The 16,282-nt window shown below is 41.7% G+C and overlaps 1 protein-coding gene across 1 annotated transcript; it reads left to right on the forward strand.

Annotated features, from left to right (window-relative positions):
• The first annotated feature begins 1,404 nt into the window (after positions 1-1,404).
• LOC115460666 (huntingtin-interacting protein K) lies at positions 1,405-7,544 on the forward strand. Its single transcript, XM_030190433.1, has 4 exons — positions 1,405-1,602; positions 4,251-4,306; positions 4,514-4,565; positions 6,890-7,544. Exons 1-4 carry the CDS (start codon positions 1,441-1,443, stop codon positions 6,983-6,985), a joined length of 366 nt encoding a protein of 121 aa, XP_030046293.1. The 5' UTR covers positions 1,405-1,440; the 3' UTR covers positions 6,986-7,544.
• Positions 7,545-16,282: the final 8,738 nt, after the last annotated feature.

The raw sequence follows: 16,282 nt of genomic DNA on the forward strand, positions 1-16,282 counted from the left end.
AAGGATGGGGAGAGAAAGGGGAGAGACTGGAAGGATGCAGAGAAAGGGTGAGAGACTGGAAGGATGTGGAGAGAGAAGGGACACTGAACAGAAAAGGGTAGAGTGATACACAGACACTGGTTAGAAAGAGGGAGAGAGACATTAGATGGAAGGATCAGGAGAGAGGATAGATGGATGGAAGGATGGGGAGAGAAAGCGGGAAGATGCTGGATGGAAGGGTAGGGAGAAAGGTGACACTGGATGGAAGGATGCAGAAAGAAAGAGGGGAGACTACTGGAAGGATGGGGAGAGAAAGAAGAGAGCTGCTGGATGGAAAAGGAGAGTAGTGAAAGACTGGAGAATAAGAGGAAGGGGCATGGGGAGAACAAGGGTGAGAAAAAGATGAAAAGCCATAAGTAGATGAAGGAAATTAAAGAATGGATAGTAAGAATGAATTAAATCAGGACAGAGAGAGAGAGGCAGAAAAATATTGAAGAAAGCAAAGAAAAAGGAGAGAAAAATGAGAAATGGCCAGGAAACCGTGGCAGAAGAGTTAAGCGAAAATGAAGGAAAGCAGAATCTAGAGACTGGGAGCGACACAATGAGAAAAAGTAAATGGCCATACAAGAAAGGTAAAGAAAATAATTTTATTTTTAATTTAGGATAAAGTAATATGGTACCTGTGTTAATGAAGTTTCAGAGACCAATACTTCCTTCCTCAGGTCAGGCGAGGATACCGTAACAGCATTATACTGACCTGAGGCAGGAGGTTTTGGCCTCTGAAAGCTCATTGAAAAGGGTGTTAGGCTATTAAATAAATTTTCTGAAATCTGATGCACTGAAAAGCAGCACTTTACCCTGTGTGACAAATGCATCTGATTAGCGTGACTAAATTTTGCTGGGGGAGGGGGGTAGAGAGAACATTTTGTGCCCACCCACTTTGGGTTCAGGCCCATCCAAAATTGGCAGTCTGGCTACGCCACTGCTGTATACATTATCATGATCTGGGGAGGAGTGCTGAAAGTTAATTCTGTGGCGCAAACTGGAAGGTTTACCAAGAGCGTCTAATACCCTTCTACCAGCCCTGCTCTCCTTCCTCACCCTATAGCTTTCACCCTCTTCCCAACCCCAGGTTCGCCCAGTACTGACACAGTTCTTCTTCATTACACCCCCCAGCCCAACAAGCAGCGGGGGGAGGACAACGCCTTCTCCCACAATCCGTGCACTTCATTGCCAGTCTGCAGCGTTCATAAGTAACGCTGCGCCTCTTCTTGCAAGACAAGGCCAAGTCTGGCTGCAATGAAGAACGCCTTCCTGCAGAGAGCGCTACAGCGAATGCTCCAGTCTAGCTCCCGTCTCGGTGGTCGTGGTTGCCTTGAGACTGGAAGCGGAGGTTGCGCAGGGCGCTTCTAGGGTGTGCCGTGAGGCGCATGCACGAGGAGGTAGGGCTTCCGGGTCAAGATGGCGGCCGAGGGCGATGTGGAATTGGAGCTGGAGACCGAGGAGAACTGCAGCGAGCGGCCGGCGGACAAACCACGCAAACATGACAGCGGAGCGGCGGACCTGGAGCGCGTCACCGACTACGCTGAGGAGAAGGAGATCCAGAGCTCGAACTTGGAAACGGTGAGATGGGGGCGAGAGAAAACGGCCTGGGGAGATACAAAAGGAAGAGAAGCGAGGGATTGTAAGGATGCCGTGAGGCAGAAAGGGGGGAGGGGGGTCGATGGAGAGAAGTGCTACTTTTTCTTTCTTTCATGTTTTTGGGAGGGGGAGAATGTTGTGGGACAGAAGGAAATCCAAGGGATTTGCCTCCAACTTCTCTAAATGATGTCTACTTATAGAATAGGGTCAGTTACATGATTTTTTTTTGTTCATAATTGGAGGTAAGTACCAATAATTGATCTTAACAAGCACTAATTGCCATTTATTAGCAGTTGGGCATGCAACCTACTTATGCGTCTATTCTGTAAACTGAGGGCCTAACATCTCGCCTGCAGTTGCAAAGGGGGTGTGATGGCATAGGCTGGTCAGGGAGGTTCCTATCATTTCTGCACAATGTTATAGAATGTCATTTCTGCACTTAAGCTGGGTGCCAGAATTACATCAAGTTTTAGCAGGTGTAAATCTAGTGCCCTAGTGCCTAACATTGGGCACCATTTACCTTTAAGAACATAAGTGTTGCTGTACTGGGACAGACCGAAGGTCTGTCAAGCCCCATGGCCAATCCAGGTTACAAGTACCTGGCAAGATCCCAAAACAATACAATACATTTTATGCTGTTTATCGTAGAAATAAGCAGTGGATTTTCCCCAAGTACATCTTAATAATGGTTTATGGGCTTTTATAAAGTTATCCAAACCTTTTGTAAATCCCACTAAGCTAACTGCTTTTACCACATTCTCTGGCAACAAATTCCAGAGTTTAAATACACATTGAGTGAAGAAATATTTTCTCCAATTTGTTTTAAATTTACTACTTTGTAGCTTCATTGCATGCCCCTTAGTTCTAGTATTTTTGGAAAGAGTAAACAAGCAATTCATGTCTCTCCTTTCCACTCCATTCATTATTTTATAGGCCTCTATCATATCTCCTCTCAGCCCTCTTTTCTCCAAGCTGAAGAGCCATGGCTGCTTTAGCCTTTCCTCATAGGGAAGTCTTCCCATCCCCTTTATCATTTTCGTTGCCCTTCTCTGTACCTTTTCTAATAACACTATATCGTTTTTGAGATGCGGTAACCAGAATTGCACACAGTATTCGAGGTATGGTCACACCGTGGAGCAATACAGAGACATTATAATGACCTCATTTTTGTTTTCCATTCCTTTCCTAATAATACCTAACATTCTATTTGCTTTCTTATATGCCACTGCACACTGAGCAGAGAGTTTCAATGTGTCATCATTGACGACGCCTAGATCCCTTTCCTGGCAGGTGACTCCTGACGTGGAACCTTCAATTACGTAGCTATAATTCAGGTTCCTCTTTCCCACATGCATCACTTTGCACTTGCTCACATTAAACATCATCTGCCATTTAGATGCCCAGTCTCGTAAGGTCCTCTTGTAACGTTTCACAATCCTCTTGTGATTTAACAACTTTGAATAACTTTGTGTAATCAGCAAATTTAATTACCTCACTAGTTACTTCCATCTCTAGATCATTTATAAATGTGTTAAAAAGCAGCAGTCCCAACACAGACCCCTGAGGAACCCCACTATCTACCCATCTCCATTTAGAATACTGACCAATTAACCCTACTGTCTGTTTTCTATCTTTTAACCAGTTTTTAATCCATAAGAGAACACTACCTCCTATCCCATGATTCTCCAATTTTCTCTGGAGTCTTTCATGAGGTACTTTGTCAAATGCCTTTTGAAAATCCAAATACACAATATCAACTGGCTCACCTTTATCCACATTTGTTCACCCCTTCAAAGAAATGTAGCAGATTGGTGAGGCTAGATTTCCCTTCACTAAATCCGTGTTGGCTTTGTCTTATTAATCCATGCTAATGAATATGCTCTGTAATTTGATTCTTTATAATAGTCTGTACCATTTTGCTTAGTACTGACAGACTCACTAGTCTATAATTTCCTGGATCACCTCTGGAACCTTTTTTTAAAAATCGGTGTTATATTGGCACCCTCCAATCTTCCGGTACCATGCTCAATTTTAAAGATAAATTATATATTACTAACAATAGTTCTACAAGTTCATTTTTCAATTCTATCAGTACTCTGGGATGAATACCATCCAGTCCAGGCAATTTGCTACTCTTCAGTTTGTCAAGTTGCCTATTACATCTTCCAGGTTTACAGAGATTTGATTCAGTTTCTCTGATTCATCAGCTTTGAATACCATTTCTGGCACTGGTATCTCGCCCAAATCTTCCTTGGTGAAGACCGAAGCAAAGAATTCATTTAATCTCTCTGCTATGGCTTTGTCTTCCCTGAGTGCTCCCTTTACCCCTTGGTCATCTAGCGGTCCAACTGATTCATTTGCCGGCTTCTTCTAATATTCGTAAAAAAGTTTTGACTTTGTGTTTTTGCCTCTAACGCAATCTAGTGGTTGAGGGCATATTAACGATTTTGCCACATGCTTATTGGTATACAATATATAACTCGCCTGGCTAGGTGAGAGATAAATTTTTGTTATATAAACAAGCACCGGAATTTGGAGGGTGCTGTGACACTGATGTAGTGGAATATTGAGTGACAGGTCCTGTGATCATCATTTAGCCTTTAAAGAAAACCTTGTCTCTTCATCTCTAGGCTATGTCTGTGATTGGAGACAGAAGATCTAGAGAACAGAAAGCAAAACAAGAAAGGTAATGTGTTTCTTTTCAGTTCTCTTCTTATTGTTACAAATTTAGCTTTGGAAACCGTTTTTGCTCAGGAACAATCTTAGTTAGTAAGCCCTCTGTGGAGAGGGAAATACTTATAGTACCTGAATATAACCAGCCTTGCTGTACTATTGAAAAAGCATGAGCAAAATCCAGCTCCAAATTTGAAATGATATTCTGTTCTGTCAACAGAGAGAAGGAGTTAGCAAAAGTTACCATCAAAAGGGAAGATGTGGAATTAATTGTGAGTATGGGAGAAAATTCTTTTTATATAAGGTGACCTTTTGAAGACTCTTAGTATGTGAGGTCAAGAAAGTATTGTTAGATGAAAAGAGTCTTGGGGAAATGCATAATTCCTCCTTTTCTTCTACCTTTTGTAAAACAAACTCATGAGCGAAGGATTCATTTTTCAGAAGTGAGCATTGCGGGAAGAGGAGATTCTCACCTTTAAATGTTAAGTATTAAATAATGAACTTCTGCCATGGGGGAATGCAGTGCCTGGGCTAATGACCAAAGGCAAGTACTTAATCTCCAGGATGGGAAGCAGTCTGTCTGCTCAAGGAAAAGAAAACATGAAGATAGATGCAATAAATTTAGAGGTTATATCTAGCAATCTTACCCCCAATATCAGTCTCTTTGACTTCTCTCTGCTTACTCATTCCAGAGAAAAGATGGTGCTAGAATCCTAGTCTAGCTAGTGCACAAGGAGCTGTGTGCTTTGGTTTCATGACATTGTAATACCTTAATTTTTGACACGTGACTAATTGGCAAGCATAGTATAATTGAGCACTGTTCATCATTCTTCTGGGTAAAAAGAGGATAGTATGTGTGTACTGTGAATAAAGCCAGCACTTGGCACAATTAGAAAACCGAAATTATGATCTGGCTGCATCCTTTTCTTTAACATGCTGGGGCACTTGTGAGTGCAGGATTTTACATGTAATGTGTTCGTACAGCAAATGTCCAGTCTTAGTTTAAGGGATGTTCTCTGCAATGTGGCAGAAATAAAAGGGCCCATGACAACTAAAAACTGATTTGGCTACTAGTTTTCAATAGGTGCTCACATGATGGTACAGACTTTAATGTAGTTGTCAGAAATTCTGGGTCAATGGGAACCTTAAAAAAATTGATTGGATTAGATTTAGATGCCAAAGTGGATACAGGCATTCTGCAGTTTGGGCTACCACTAGGCGGAGACAGCTTAGGCATCTTCCATCCTCACCAATTATGAGTGGCATTCTGCATCATGAGGAGCCATGGAGGGGCATAATCGAAAGGGGCGCCCAAGTTTCCTGAGGATGTCCTCGCAGGACGTCCCGGTGAAGGGGCAGTGGCAACCTGTATTATCGAAACAAGATGGGTGTCCATCTTTCGTTTCGATAATACAGTCGGGGATGCCCAAATCGCGAAATTTAGGTCAACCATAGAGATGGTCGTCCGCAATTTTCGGCCATAATGGAAACCAAGGACGCCCATCTCAGAAACAACCAAATCCAAGCCATTTGGTCGTGGGAGGAGCCAGCATTCGTAGTGCACTGGTCCCCCTGACATGCCAAGACACCAACTGGGCACCCTAGGGGGCACTGCAGTGGACTTCATAAATTGCTCCCAGGTGCATAGCTCCCTTCTTGTGTGCTGAGCCCCCCAAAACCCACTCTCCACAACTGTACACCACTACCATAGCCCTTATGGGTGAAGGGGGTCACCTAGATGTGGGTACAGTGGGTTTTGAAGGGCTTACATTTACCACCACAAGTGTAACAGGTAGGGGAGGGGGGCCTGGGTCTGCCTGTCTGAAGTGCACTGCACCCATTAAAACTGCTCCAGGGACCTGCATACTGCTGTCATGGAGCTGGGTATGATATTTGAGGCTGGCATAGAGGCTGGAAAAAATATTTAAACATTTTTTTTGAGGGTGGGAGGGGGTTAGTGGCCACTGGGGGAGTAAGGGGAGGTCATCCCCGATTCCCTCTGGTGGTCATGTGGCCATCTAGGGCACATTTTTGTGGCTTGGTCTTTAGAAAAACAGGACCAGGTAAAGTTGTCCAAGCGTTTGTCAGGGACGCTCTTCTTTTTTCCATTATCGGTCGAGATGCCCATGTGTTAGGTACGCCCCAGTCCCACCTTCGCTACGCTTCCGACACCCCCCCGTGAACTTTGGTAATCCCCGCGATGGAAAGCAGTTGAGGTCACCCAAAATTGGCTTTCAATTATGCCGATTTGGGCGACCCTGTGAGAAGGACGTCCAATTTGCGATTTGTGTCGAAAGATGGGCGCCCTTCTCTTTCGAAAATAAGCCTGATAGTCTTGTTTCCTTTGTATTGCTATAACTGTCAGTCTTTTTTGAATTCCTGTTTTTAAACTGAACTCATCTCTGTGTTATTTTTCTAATTCATTATTTTTTAAATATTGAACTGCAGACTTAGCTGATACTGTCACTGTATGTTCAACAGGTTGACTGTAACTGGTCGTAATCTCCTACATCCTGGTGTTTGCATATACTGCTTAAAGCTTCAGTGTTGGTTTGGCTGTGTCTTTCTTGTGACTGTTTTTCTTTATACACTATAGATGAATGAAATGGAGATCTCGCGAGTGGCAGCAGAACGCAGCTTACGGGAACACATGGGCAATGTGGTGGAAGCCCTAATTGCTCTCACGAACTGAGTTGGTGTTTGTGCATTGGCTGAACAAGTACTAGACATCAGGACACTTGCTTGTAACCTCACTGGATCAGATTTCATATGATTGGAAGAGGAGAAAAGAAGTATAAGTGAATGGAGTGGGAAAAATTCATAGTTCATTTGAAGAGACTATTGGCCGTTATGTTTCTGGTTATGTTGACCCCCATTGTCTTATGTCTGTTACCTTAAATGATCCAGAAAACAGATTTATAAACATACGCAAGTTATTAGTTACTAATAAAGATCTTTACTTAAAATTAAAGTGTACAAGTCAGGCTACTGTATCTAGTAATTTATTTTAAATAAAAGAATAAACCATCATATAAATGGTTGGTAGGTATTATTGTTATGATTGAGCTTTGGTGATTTGTGGATAAAGGGAGTCCAGTGCCTGGGTAAATAAAATTAATGTAGCAGTCCTTCAGTGGTGCAGTGGCCCACCTTTTTCTTTTGCAGCACATGTAGTGTAAGTGTGACATTGGATTTACTCTTCCTATTTCTGATATAAATTAGTGTTGGAATAAATATTTATTCTGATTGGTGTTATCTGTCTTACGTTTCTTGATCCTTCATCAAGGAAAATGAAAACCCTTGTCTTTTCAGTTTGAATGTAGATGATTCAGGGCAAGTTTATTTTTTTTTCTTCTTTGGTAATTGGAATCTTCTCAATCCTTTTCACTTTTTTTACTGCCATGTCAACCACCTGCAAAGAATAGCTAGACCTTGCCATTTGTTTTGTTGGTTGAAATGGGTGTGGGGGGAATCTGTTTATATATGTTTCATCTCAGTCTGCCATTCCAGCAAGTCAGAATCAGTTTTAACTTGATTAAAAATTAACGGTTGTTCACTATCAATATGCTTTACACAACTGTTCTAAGTTTCTTCAAGTGCTATAATATCAGGATTGCTTAGGATGCATTGAGGTGTATTTTCAAAGCAGTTAGACTTACAAAGTTCAGTTACTATTAGGCTCATTTTCGAAAGAGATGGACGTCCATCTTTCGACATAAATCGAAGTGTGGACATCCATCTCCCAGAGATGTCCAAATCGGTATAATCGAAACCCGATTTTGGACGTCTCCAACTGCAGTCCATCGCAAGGATGTCCAAATTTCAAGGAGGCGTGTTGGAGGTGTGGTGAAGTCGAGGCTTGGGCGTGCTTAACACTTGGATGTCTTTGAGCCATAATCAAAAAAAAGCAGGGACGTCCTAAAGTAAACCTTGGACATTTTCACCCAGATGTGACAAATGAGACAGAGTCCAATGTAATAAAGCATGCCAATCTTGGCACATTTTAAATCTGATTTTTAGCATGTGTTTTTCAGTGCTTATTTTACTATTTACTAGAGTATATTACTAAAAAATACAAACAAACAAATGTAAAGATTCAAAGACTTGCTTATAACCAAAGCAGGAAAAGTGCACTAAACCTAAAGGATCTCTGCTTGGAGTGGGGGAGTGGCCTAGTGGTTAGAGCACCTTTCTTGCAATCCAGAGGTGGCCGGTTCTCACTGCTGCTCCTTGTGATCTTGGGCAAGTCACTTAACCCTCCATTGCCTCAGGTACAAACTTAGATTGTGAGCCCCCCCTGGGACCGAGAAATATCCAGAGTTCCTGAATGTAACTCACCTTGAGCTACTACTACTGAAAAAAGGTGTGAGCAAAATATAAATAAATGAAATATTTAAGAGTGGCCCTAGAGGTGAAGCAAAGCTTTTTATCTTCTATTTACTTCAATTCTGAGACCTGGGTTTCCCATGTCGAGAAGGCCTAGACAGAGAATCCCTATTTAAGGACCTCTACTCACTTACTCCACTCCCACCACCCTACAAGTCCCCCTTCTCCCAATGTTCCCATGTATTAATACCATTACATTCTACCTCCTCCTCTTCCCTCATCAGGCTTGACTGCCATTTTCCAAATAGCACAGGTTCAGCTTGAAGTCCACTGATTTCAGCTGAACTGGTGCCATTGTTTTCAAAGGAGATGTGGGGGGGGGGGGGGGGGTAAAGGTAAGCAGATTCATTTCAGAACCAGTGAGCCACCAACAGTTTAACAATGATAGTAAAACTATGTGCACTTTCTTACCATAGTTTTTAATGCCAGATGCATTAGCATATTATTGGTTTACTGCATTTATTTAGATTTTGCTCACACCTTTTTCAGTAGTAGCTCAAGGTGAGTTACATTCAGGTACTCTGGATATTTCTCTGTCCTAGGAGGGCTCACAATCTAAGTTTGTACCAATACAGCTACGCAGGCTTCTGTTTCTGTGAGTCTGACGTCCTCACAGAAACAGAAGCCTGCGCGGCCGCGTTGCTGATCTGCAAGGGCAGGCTTCTACATGGAATGTTGCTAGTTGGAATAGCAACATTAACATTCCATGTAGAATCACCAATAATAGCAACATTCCATGTAGAATCTTCAATATTTATTTAGATTTTGCTCACACCTTTTTCAGTAGTAGCTCAAGGTGAGTTACATTCAGGTACTCTGGATATTTCTCTGTCCCAGGAGGGCTCACAATCTAAGTTTGTACCTGAGGCAATGGAGGGTTAAGTGACTTGCCCAAGATCACAAGGAGCAGCAGCAGGATTTGAACTGGCCACCTCTGGATTGCAAGACCGGTGCTTTAACCACTAGGTGTTAATATGTTTTGCTACTGTGTAAGTATATAGTATTATTACTTTCGTGCTCACTGTAATTGATAATAATAAATATATTCACAGCACGTAAATCGTATTCACACAGTCTTTTTACTTTTAATTTTTTAGACTTCAGATTTCTCCGGTGTGTTTATTATATTTCATAAACTACACCTCACCGCTATGTTTAAATGTAAACCGCGGGAATCCTCATTAGTCTTGAGTGTTCTTAATTTTTACTTCTTTTTTTATATAACTCGTTAATACAGCACTTATCTTATTTTCCGGTTTTTTCTACTGGTTACTGATACGCTCTACAGTGCGCTTCTGTTTCGTCATTCCTTCTTCTGGAGCGATAACTTTAGTGTGCCAGTTCGTATATTAGTTAAGTCTATAAGCTGCTCGATTTTTCAGTCATTTTGTTATGATTGAGCTTTGGTGATTTGTGGATAAAGGGAGTCCAGTGCCTGGGTAAATAAAATTAATATAGCTATACAAAATGACTGAAAAATCGAGCAGCTTATAGACTTAACTAATATATGAACTGGCACACTAAAGTTATCGCTCCAGAAGAAGGAATGACGAAACAGAAGCAGTGCACTGTAGAGCGTATCAGTAACCAGTAGAAAAAACCGGAAAATAAGATAAGTGCTGTATTAACGAGTTATATAAAAAAAGAAGTAAAAATTAAGAACACTCAAGACTAATGAGGATTCCCGCGGTTTACATTTAAACATAGCGGTGAGGTGTAGTTTATGAAATATAATAAACACACCGGAGAAATCTGAAGTCTAAAAAATTAAAAGAAGTAAAAAGACTGTGTGAATACGATTTACGTACTGTGTAAGTATAGTAAATAATGTATTTAAAGTTGGAGAAAAGAACAGGGTGGGAAAAGACCGCTATGTGGACAACAAGCATTAGAGTAGGGGTGGACCAAAAATCATCAGCAGCCAAATATGGATGACCAAATGTTATACAAACTGAGGTCTTTATGTGCATTGATCTGAAGGCGACGAAACAGTGTGACAAGGCGGTGGCCGTAGCTAGAAGGTTGTTAGGCTGTATAGAGAGAGGTGTGACAAGCAGAAGAAAGGGGGTGTTGAGGCCCCTGTATAAGTCGTTGGTGAGGCCCCACCTGGAGTATTGTGTTCAGTTTTGGAGGCCGTACCTTGCGAAGGATGTAAAAAGAATTGAAGCGGTGCAAAGAAAAGCTACAAGAATGGTAAGGGATTTGCGTTACAAGACGTATGAGGAGAGACTTGATGACCTGAACATGTAAACTCTGGAAGAAAGGAGAAACGGGTGATATGATACAGACGTTCAAATATTTGAAAAGTATTAATCTGCAAACGAACCTTTTCCGGAGATGTGAAGGAGGTAGAACGAGAGGACATGAAATGAGATTGAAGGGGGGCAGACTCAAGAAAAATGTCAGGAAGTATTTTTTCACAGAGAGAGTAGTGGATGCTTGGAATGCCCTCCCGCGGGAGGTGGTGGAAATGAAAACGGTAACAGAATTCAAGTACGCGTGGGATAAACATAAAGGAATCCTGTTCAGAAGGAATAGATCCTAAGGAGCTTAGCCGAGATTGGGTGGCACAGCTGGTGGCGGGAGGCGGGGACAGTGCTGGGCAGACTTATACGGTCAGTGCCAGAGTTGGTGGTGGGAGGCGGGGCTGGTGGTTGGGAGGCGGGGATAGTGCTGGGCAGACTTACACGGTCTGTGCCCTGAAAAGGACAGGTACAAATCAAGGTAAGGTATACACAAAAAGTAGCACATATGAGTTTATCTTGTTGGGCAGACTGGATGGACCATGCAGGTCTTTTTCTGCCGTCATCTACTATGTTACTATGTCAATAAAGTTTGGTCATCTATATTCGGCTGCTGGTGGTTTTTGGTCCATCCCTACTCCTGTGCTTGTGTTATTTAAAATTGGCACACATTTTAACTCATTTTATTAAGCCCATAGTTTTCAAAGCATTAGCACTGAACCTGGGAATTATTCTAGTCATTAGCAGATTAAGTGTGTGTCAGGGTTTTATGACCTAAACTAAATAGAACACGCTCGTTAGAATGTTTACAGAAACAAATCTTCTACCCTCATTATTTCAAATCTCTAAATATCTTGTAACCAAGTGTATTTGTAAAGATTTTGATGACCAGTTTATGTAATTGATACATTACTGTTTTTAATCTCAATCTGCTTTCCATCCATCTTTCCCCAAGAGCCCACTGAAAGTAAGACCTAGGTCTTAATTTGACTTTCCTGGTAACTAAGTTTTATCAAAATAAAGTCACAACTGACAACCAAAGCTAGAAAAGTGTATTTCTGAAATTTATAAGAGACTAGGATTTTTAGTTTTTTAATAATTTGGTACTGTTTCCAAACAGCAACTAGTCAGCTATATCCAGATATCATGTTTGACATTTATTCAGCAGCACAGGTACCAGGGTTTAAATTAATGTGTATATTCAGCACTGCTAAATGTTTAGTCAGTGGCACTGAATATACTGTGAAAATGTGGTGATTGCTGTCGCTGTTATTCAATGGGTCTAAACTAAAAGAGATGACAACTGAAAATTGCTGATATCTGGATAGTTTCCTCAGCCCACTCTTGCTCGACCCCCAACCCTGCATCTCACTATACAGATAATATATGGGGTCACAATACTATCTGTACAGGGGCTGAAAATCCACAGATAAGAAAGTTATAATATTCATAGGCTGCCAGTGGACATGGTGAAATTTAGCCTTATCTGTTAGTTTCCTTTCCTTGAAGAACCACAACCAGTTCAGATGAATGGCATTAATGCCTCATGCCAGCATACAAGAGGCTGTGTTAGTGTGTTACCTACAAGACGTGCAAGTATTTTTTGTCTCCAGCAAATGGTGGCATGTGTTGGTCTAGTGAGGCAACATCGAGTCCCCCAGGCCTATTCTAGGTCTACAGCTGGAGCGGTCCTGGTCCTTCTCCCCTAATAAAAGGCTCCTACTACACCAGTTTCCAGCCTTCCTCCAATTGTGCAGCAGATGCATTGTGTCTTAGGGCCAAAATTATTCCCAGCATCATACACAACTCACATATCTTTAACTATTTTGCAAAACATATCATTTTGATAATATGGATCTTCAGATATAACAATAGAAGCCGAGTGTGAATCGTCTTGATCCAAAATAAGTTTTCAAGAATTTTTTGTTTGAATAACATTGCAGGAAAAAATAAAGCTACTTAGTATGGAGTGAGAATTGAATTGAACCTCTTCCCTGAAGAAGAAAAACAAAACCTGGCCATGGCAGCATAGGTTCTGTTTTTGAAATTTGAAGCTATGTAGCTTTATTTTTTCCTGCAATGTTATTCAAACAAAAAATTCTTGAAAAATTATTTTGGATCAATGACAATTCATACTCTGCTGCTTAAGATGATTCTGTGGTACCTGTGTTGCTATATCTGAAGATCCATATTATAAAAAATGATATGTTTTGCCAAAGTAGTTAAAGATATGTGAGTTGTGTATGATGCTGGGAATAATTTTGGACATGTTTTAAGGTCCCTGCACATCAAGTATTTTTCCTATTTGATCGCTCTCTTAGGGCAGCAGTTTAAAATTGCCCCAGTCAAGCTCCTGAGATGAAATTGTTCGCTTCAGCTGGGCTAGGGGTCAGCACTGCTCCCATCGCTTCCAGGGCTTGATAGGTCTACAGCGGGAGCAGTCAGTGTCCTTCTCCCCTATAAAGGGCTCCCTGTGTACCAGTTTCCAGCCTGCTTCCCACTGTACAGCACATGCTCTGTCTGTTAGGGCAGGAGTTTAAGGTTACCCTAGTTGATCTCCTGAGATGAAATTGTTCTCTTCATCTGGGCTGGGGGTTGGTACTGCTCCCATCCTTTCCAAGCCTTGGTTTGGAGAGGGGGGGGGGGGGAATTTGGCCCTTTGCTAATACAGCTTTTACCACTGGTCCTGTGTTTCAGCTATGTGTCTGAAGACAGAGAATACCGGCAAATCTTCTATCACAAAGTTGTGTTCTCTGTCTCCACCAGCTGCCTGTCAGCAGAAAGGGATTAAGCCATGCAAATGAACTACTCTAGCAAGGTGTTGAGGAAACTGCTTCCTCTAACTAGTAACATAGTAGATGACGACAGAGAAAGACCCATACAGGCCGTCCAGTCTGCTTAACAAGATAAACATATGTGCTACTTTATGTGTATACCTGACCTTGATTTGTATCTCATATACTGGCACTCACAACGCCCAATGCTTAGTAAAACAGAAAATAACATGTAGTCATGCCCAATTCTATATCATTTGTAATAGATGGAGGGGGGGGGGGGGGGGGGAAGCCTCAAGGTGAGAAGATCAAAAACAATAGCACAGGGTACAGTTGATCCCATTGACCAATCTCTCGGTCTTAAGAGGATCTGCTCCTCATCATGGGCAAAAAAACCACCCCAAGGTCACAAATGAAAAACAAAAGAGAAATGGTGCAGGGAAACTTCCTCGTTAGTCCATTATACTCCTGCTATAGATTGCTCCTCTGTATCAACCAACTCTTCATAGATATAAATCAAACAGTAGAGGGTGAGCTACTTAGCTTTGGTCTGAAGTATGCATGGTTGCCACAGCGTCTTTATCCCCAAAGCTGTGGCAACCATGCATAGTTCAGACTAAAGCTAAGTAGCTCACCCTCTACTGTTTGATTTATATCTATGAAGAGTTGGTTGATACAGAGCAGCAATCTATAGCAGGAGTATAATGGACTAACGAGGAAGTTTCCCTGCACCATTTCTCCTTTGTTTTTCCATTTGCGACCTTGGGGTGGTTTTTTTTGCTCATGATGATGAGCAGATCCTCTTAAGACCGAGAGATTGGTCAATGGGATCAACTGTAGCCTGTGTTATCATTTTTGAGCCAGGCACCTTGAGGCTTTTTCCTTCCATCAGTCACAAATGATATAGAATTGGGCATGACGTTATTTTCCTTTTTACTAAGCAGTGGGAGTTGTGAGCGCCAGTATATGTGATTTATAGCTACTTCCGCTACTTCCACCACCACCACCCTATATTGTATTTACTTGATTTGTATCTGCCATTTTCAGAGCACAGACCGTAGACGTCTGCCCAGCACTAGCCCCACCTCCCACCACCGGCTCTGCCACCCAATCTCCGCTAAGCTTCTGAGGAGCCATTTCTTCTGAACAGGATTCATTTAGGTTTATCCCACGCATTTTTGAATTCCGTTATTGTTTTCATCTCCACCACCTCCCACAGGAGGGCATTCCAAGTATCCACCACTCTCTCTGTGAAAAAATTCTTCCTGACATTTTTCTTGAGCCTGCCCCCTTCAATCTCATTTCATGTCCTCTAGTTCTATTGCCTTCCCATCTCTGGAAAAGGTTTGTTTGCAGATTAATACCTTTGAACATCTGTATCAATAAAGACATTGTCTTCTCTAATTTTCTACCACTGTGGGTAGACAAGCACTTAAATGCCCATACTTAATCCAAACACCAGCTTCCTTCTGTCCCTCCCTATGTCTTTTACCTGACCCCTCCACATCTGGATCAAACCTGTTAAGATTAGACCATAGCAATTGCATGCTAGCTACTACAGCTTTCTTAATAGTGTAATGACTCCTTCACAGCTGACATTCAGGTTCTGGTCTAAGTGATGTTACATCCAAGGGCTGGAGCCACACTGCATTACTGGTAGTCACATCATATGCTATTTCTCAGCAAACTTTACCTTTGTTTACCCCATGGTGCACTGCATATTAGATTTCCAACCCTATTTCCAGACTCAGTTCCTGCTCAACTCTCATCCCTCACCAGACCTCTATTTTCTGTCAGCAATTCAGATTTCCTTCTTTCTGTTGCATATACAGAATCTAGGAAAAAATGGCGCTTAGAACTAATCATCCCTCTTAATGTATCAACTCAGTGTTAGTATGATGGGCAAAAGCTAAACCCATTCAGTTTCTTTTTAAATAGCTTCTGCTTTTACTAGTCCACTGGCTGTTGTAAACTTGATGTAGCAAGAACAGAAGAAACCTGCAATTGCTACACTGCTCAATTTCCTTCTGCTTACACAGTATGTGTCTGCTGCATCCTGCAAGACCCCCCAGTAATTCCATCCTATCAGCATGAAGAGACTGCAGATGAGAACTGCTTGTACATGAAGGCAAAAATATACAAATCCCAGCACATCAATATATTAAATAGGTACTGTCTTCAGAATGTTTTACAACCCTCAACTCAATATCCACTGCATAGACAAAAGTTACAAAATAAATAATGATGGAGTTTTAAAAGTGGGAGATAGTAGCGACCCTTGGAACGTGTTTCATGATCCAGGGTTGGAATCAGTGTAGTTGCCATGTGACTTGTATAGTTCTGTTTCAGGAATCCTGTGAACCAATTGATGACTTTTCCACCTATACCCACTTCTTCTAGCATAATTAGTAGTGTGTCATGCTTGACCAAGTCAAAGGCGGCAGATAGGTCTAATTGCATGAGGAAGATTAATACGTTTTTGTCATCAAAAATGTTGAAAGTTTAAAAAGGGACCAATGAAGAAATATTGAGGGGGGGGAGGGTCCTTTTGCTAAGGTGCGCTAAATGAGAAGATGCGCATAGGAA

This window comes from Microcaecilia unicolor, chromosome 1, assembly GCF_901765095.1.
Source record: "Microcaecilia unicolor chromosome 1, aMicUni1.1, whole genome shotgun sequence".
Classification (NCBI taxonomy): domain Eukaryota; kingdom Metazoa; phylum Chordata; class Amphibia; order Gymnophiona; family Siphonopidae; genus Microcaecilia; species Microcaecilia unicolor.

Excerpts from the sequence above, each read along its gene's own strand:
- LOC115460666 (XM_030190433.1), top strand. The coding sequence starts at position 1,441 with ATGGCGGCCGAGGGCGATGTGGAATTGGAGCTGGAGACCGAGGAGAAC. Across the intron at positions 4,307-4,513 it reads CAGAAAGCAAAACAAGAAAG|AGAGAAGGAGTTAGCAAAAG; the intron begins GTAATGTGTTTC and ends TTCTGTCAACAG. Across the intron at positions 4,566-6,889 it reads GGGAAGATGTGGAATTAATT|ATGAATGAAATGGAGATCTC; the intron begins GTGAGTATGGGA and ends TATACACTATAG.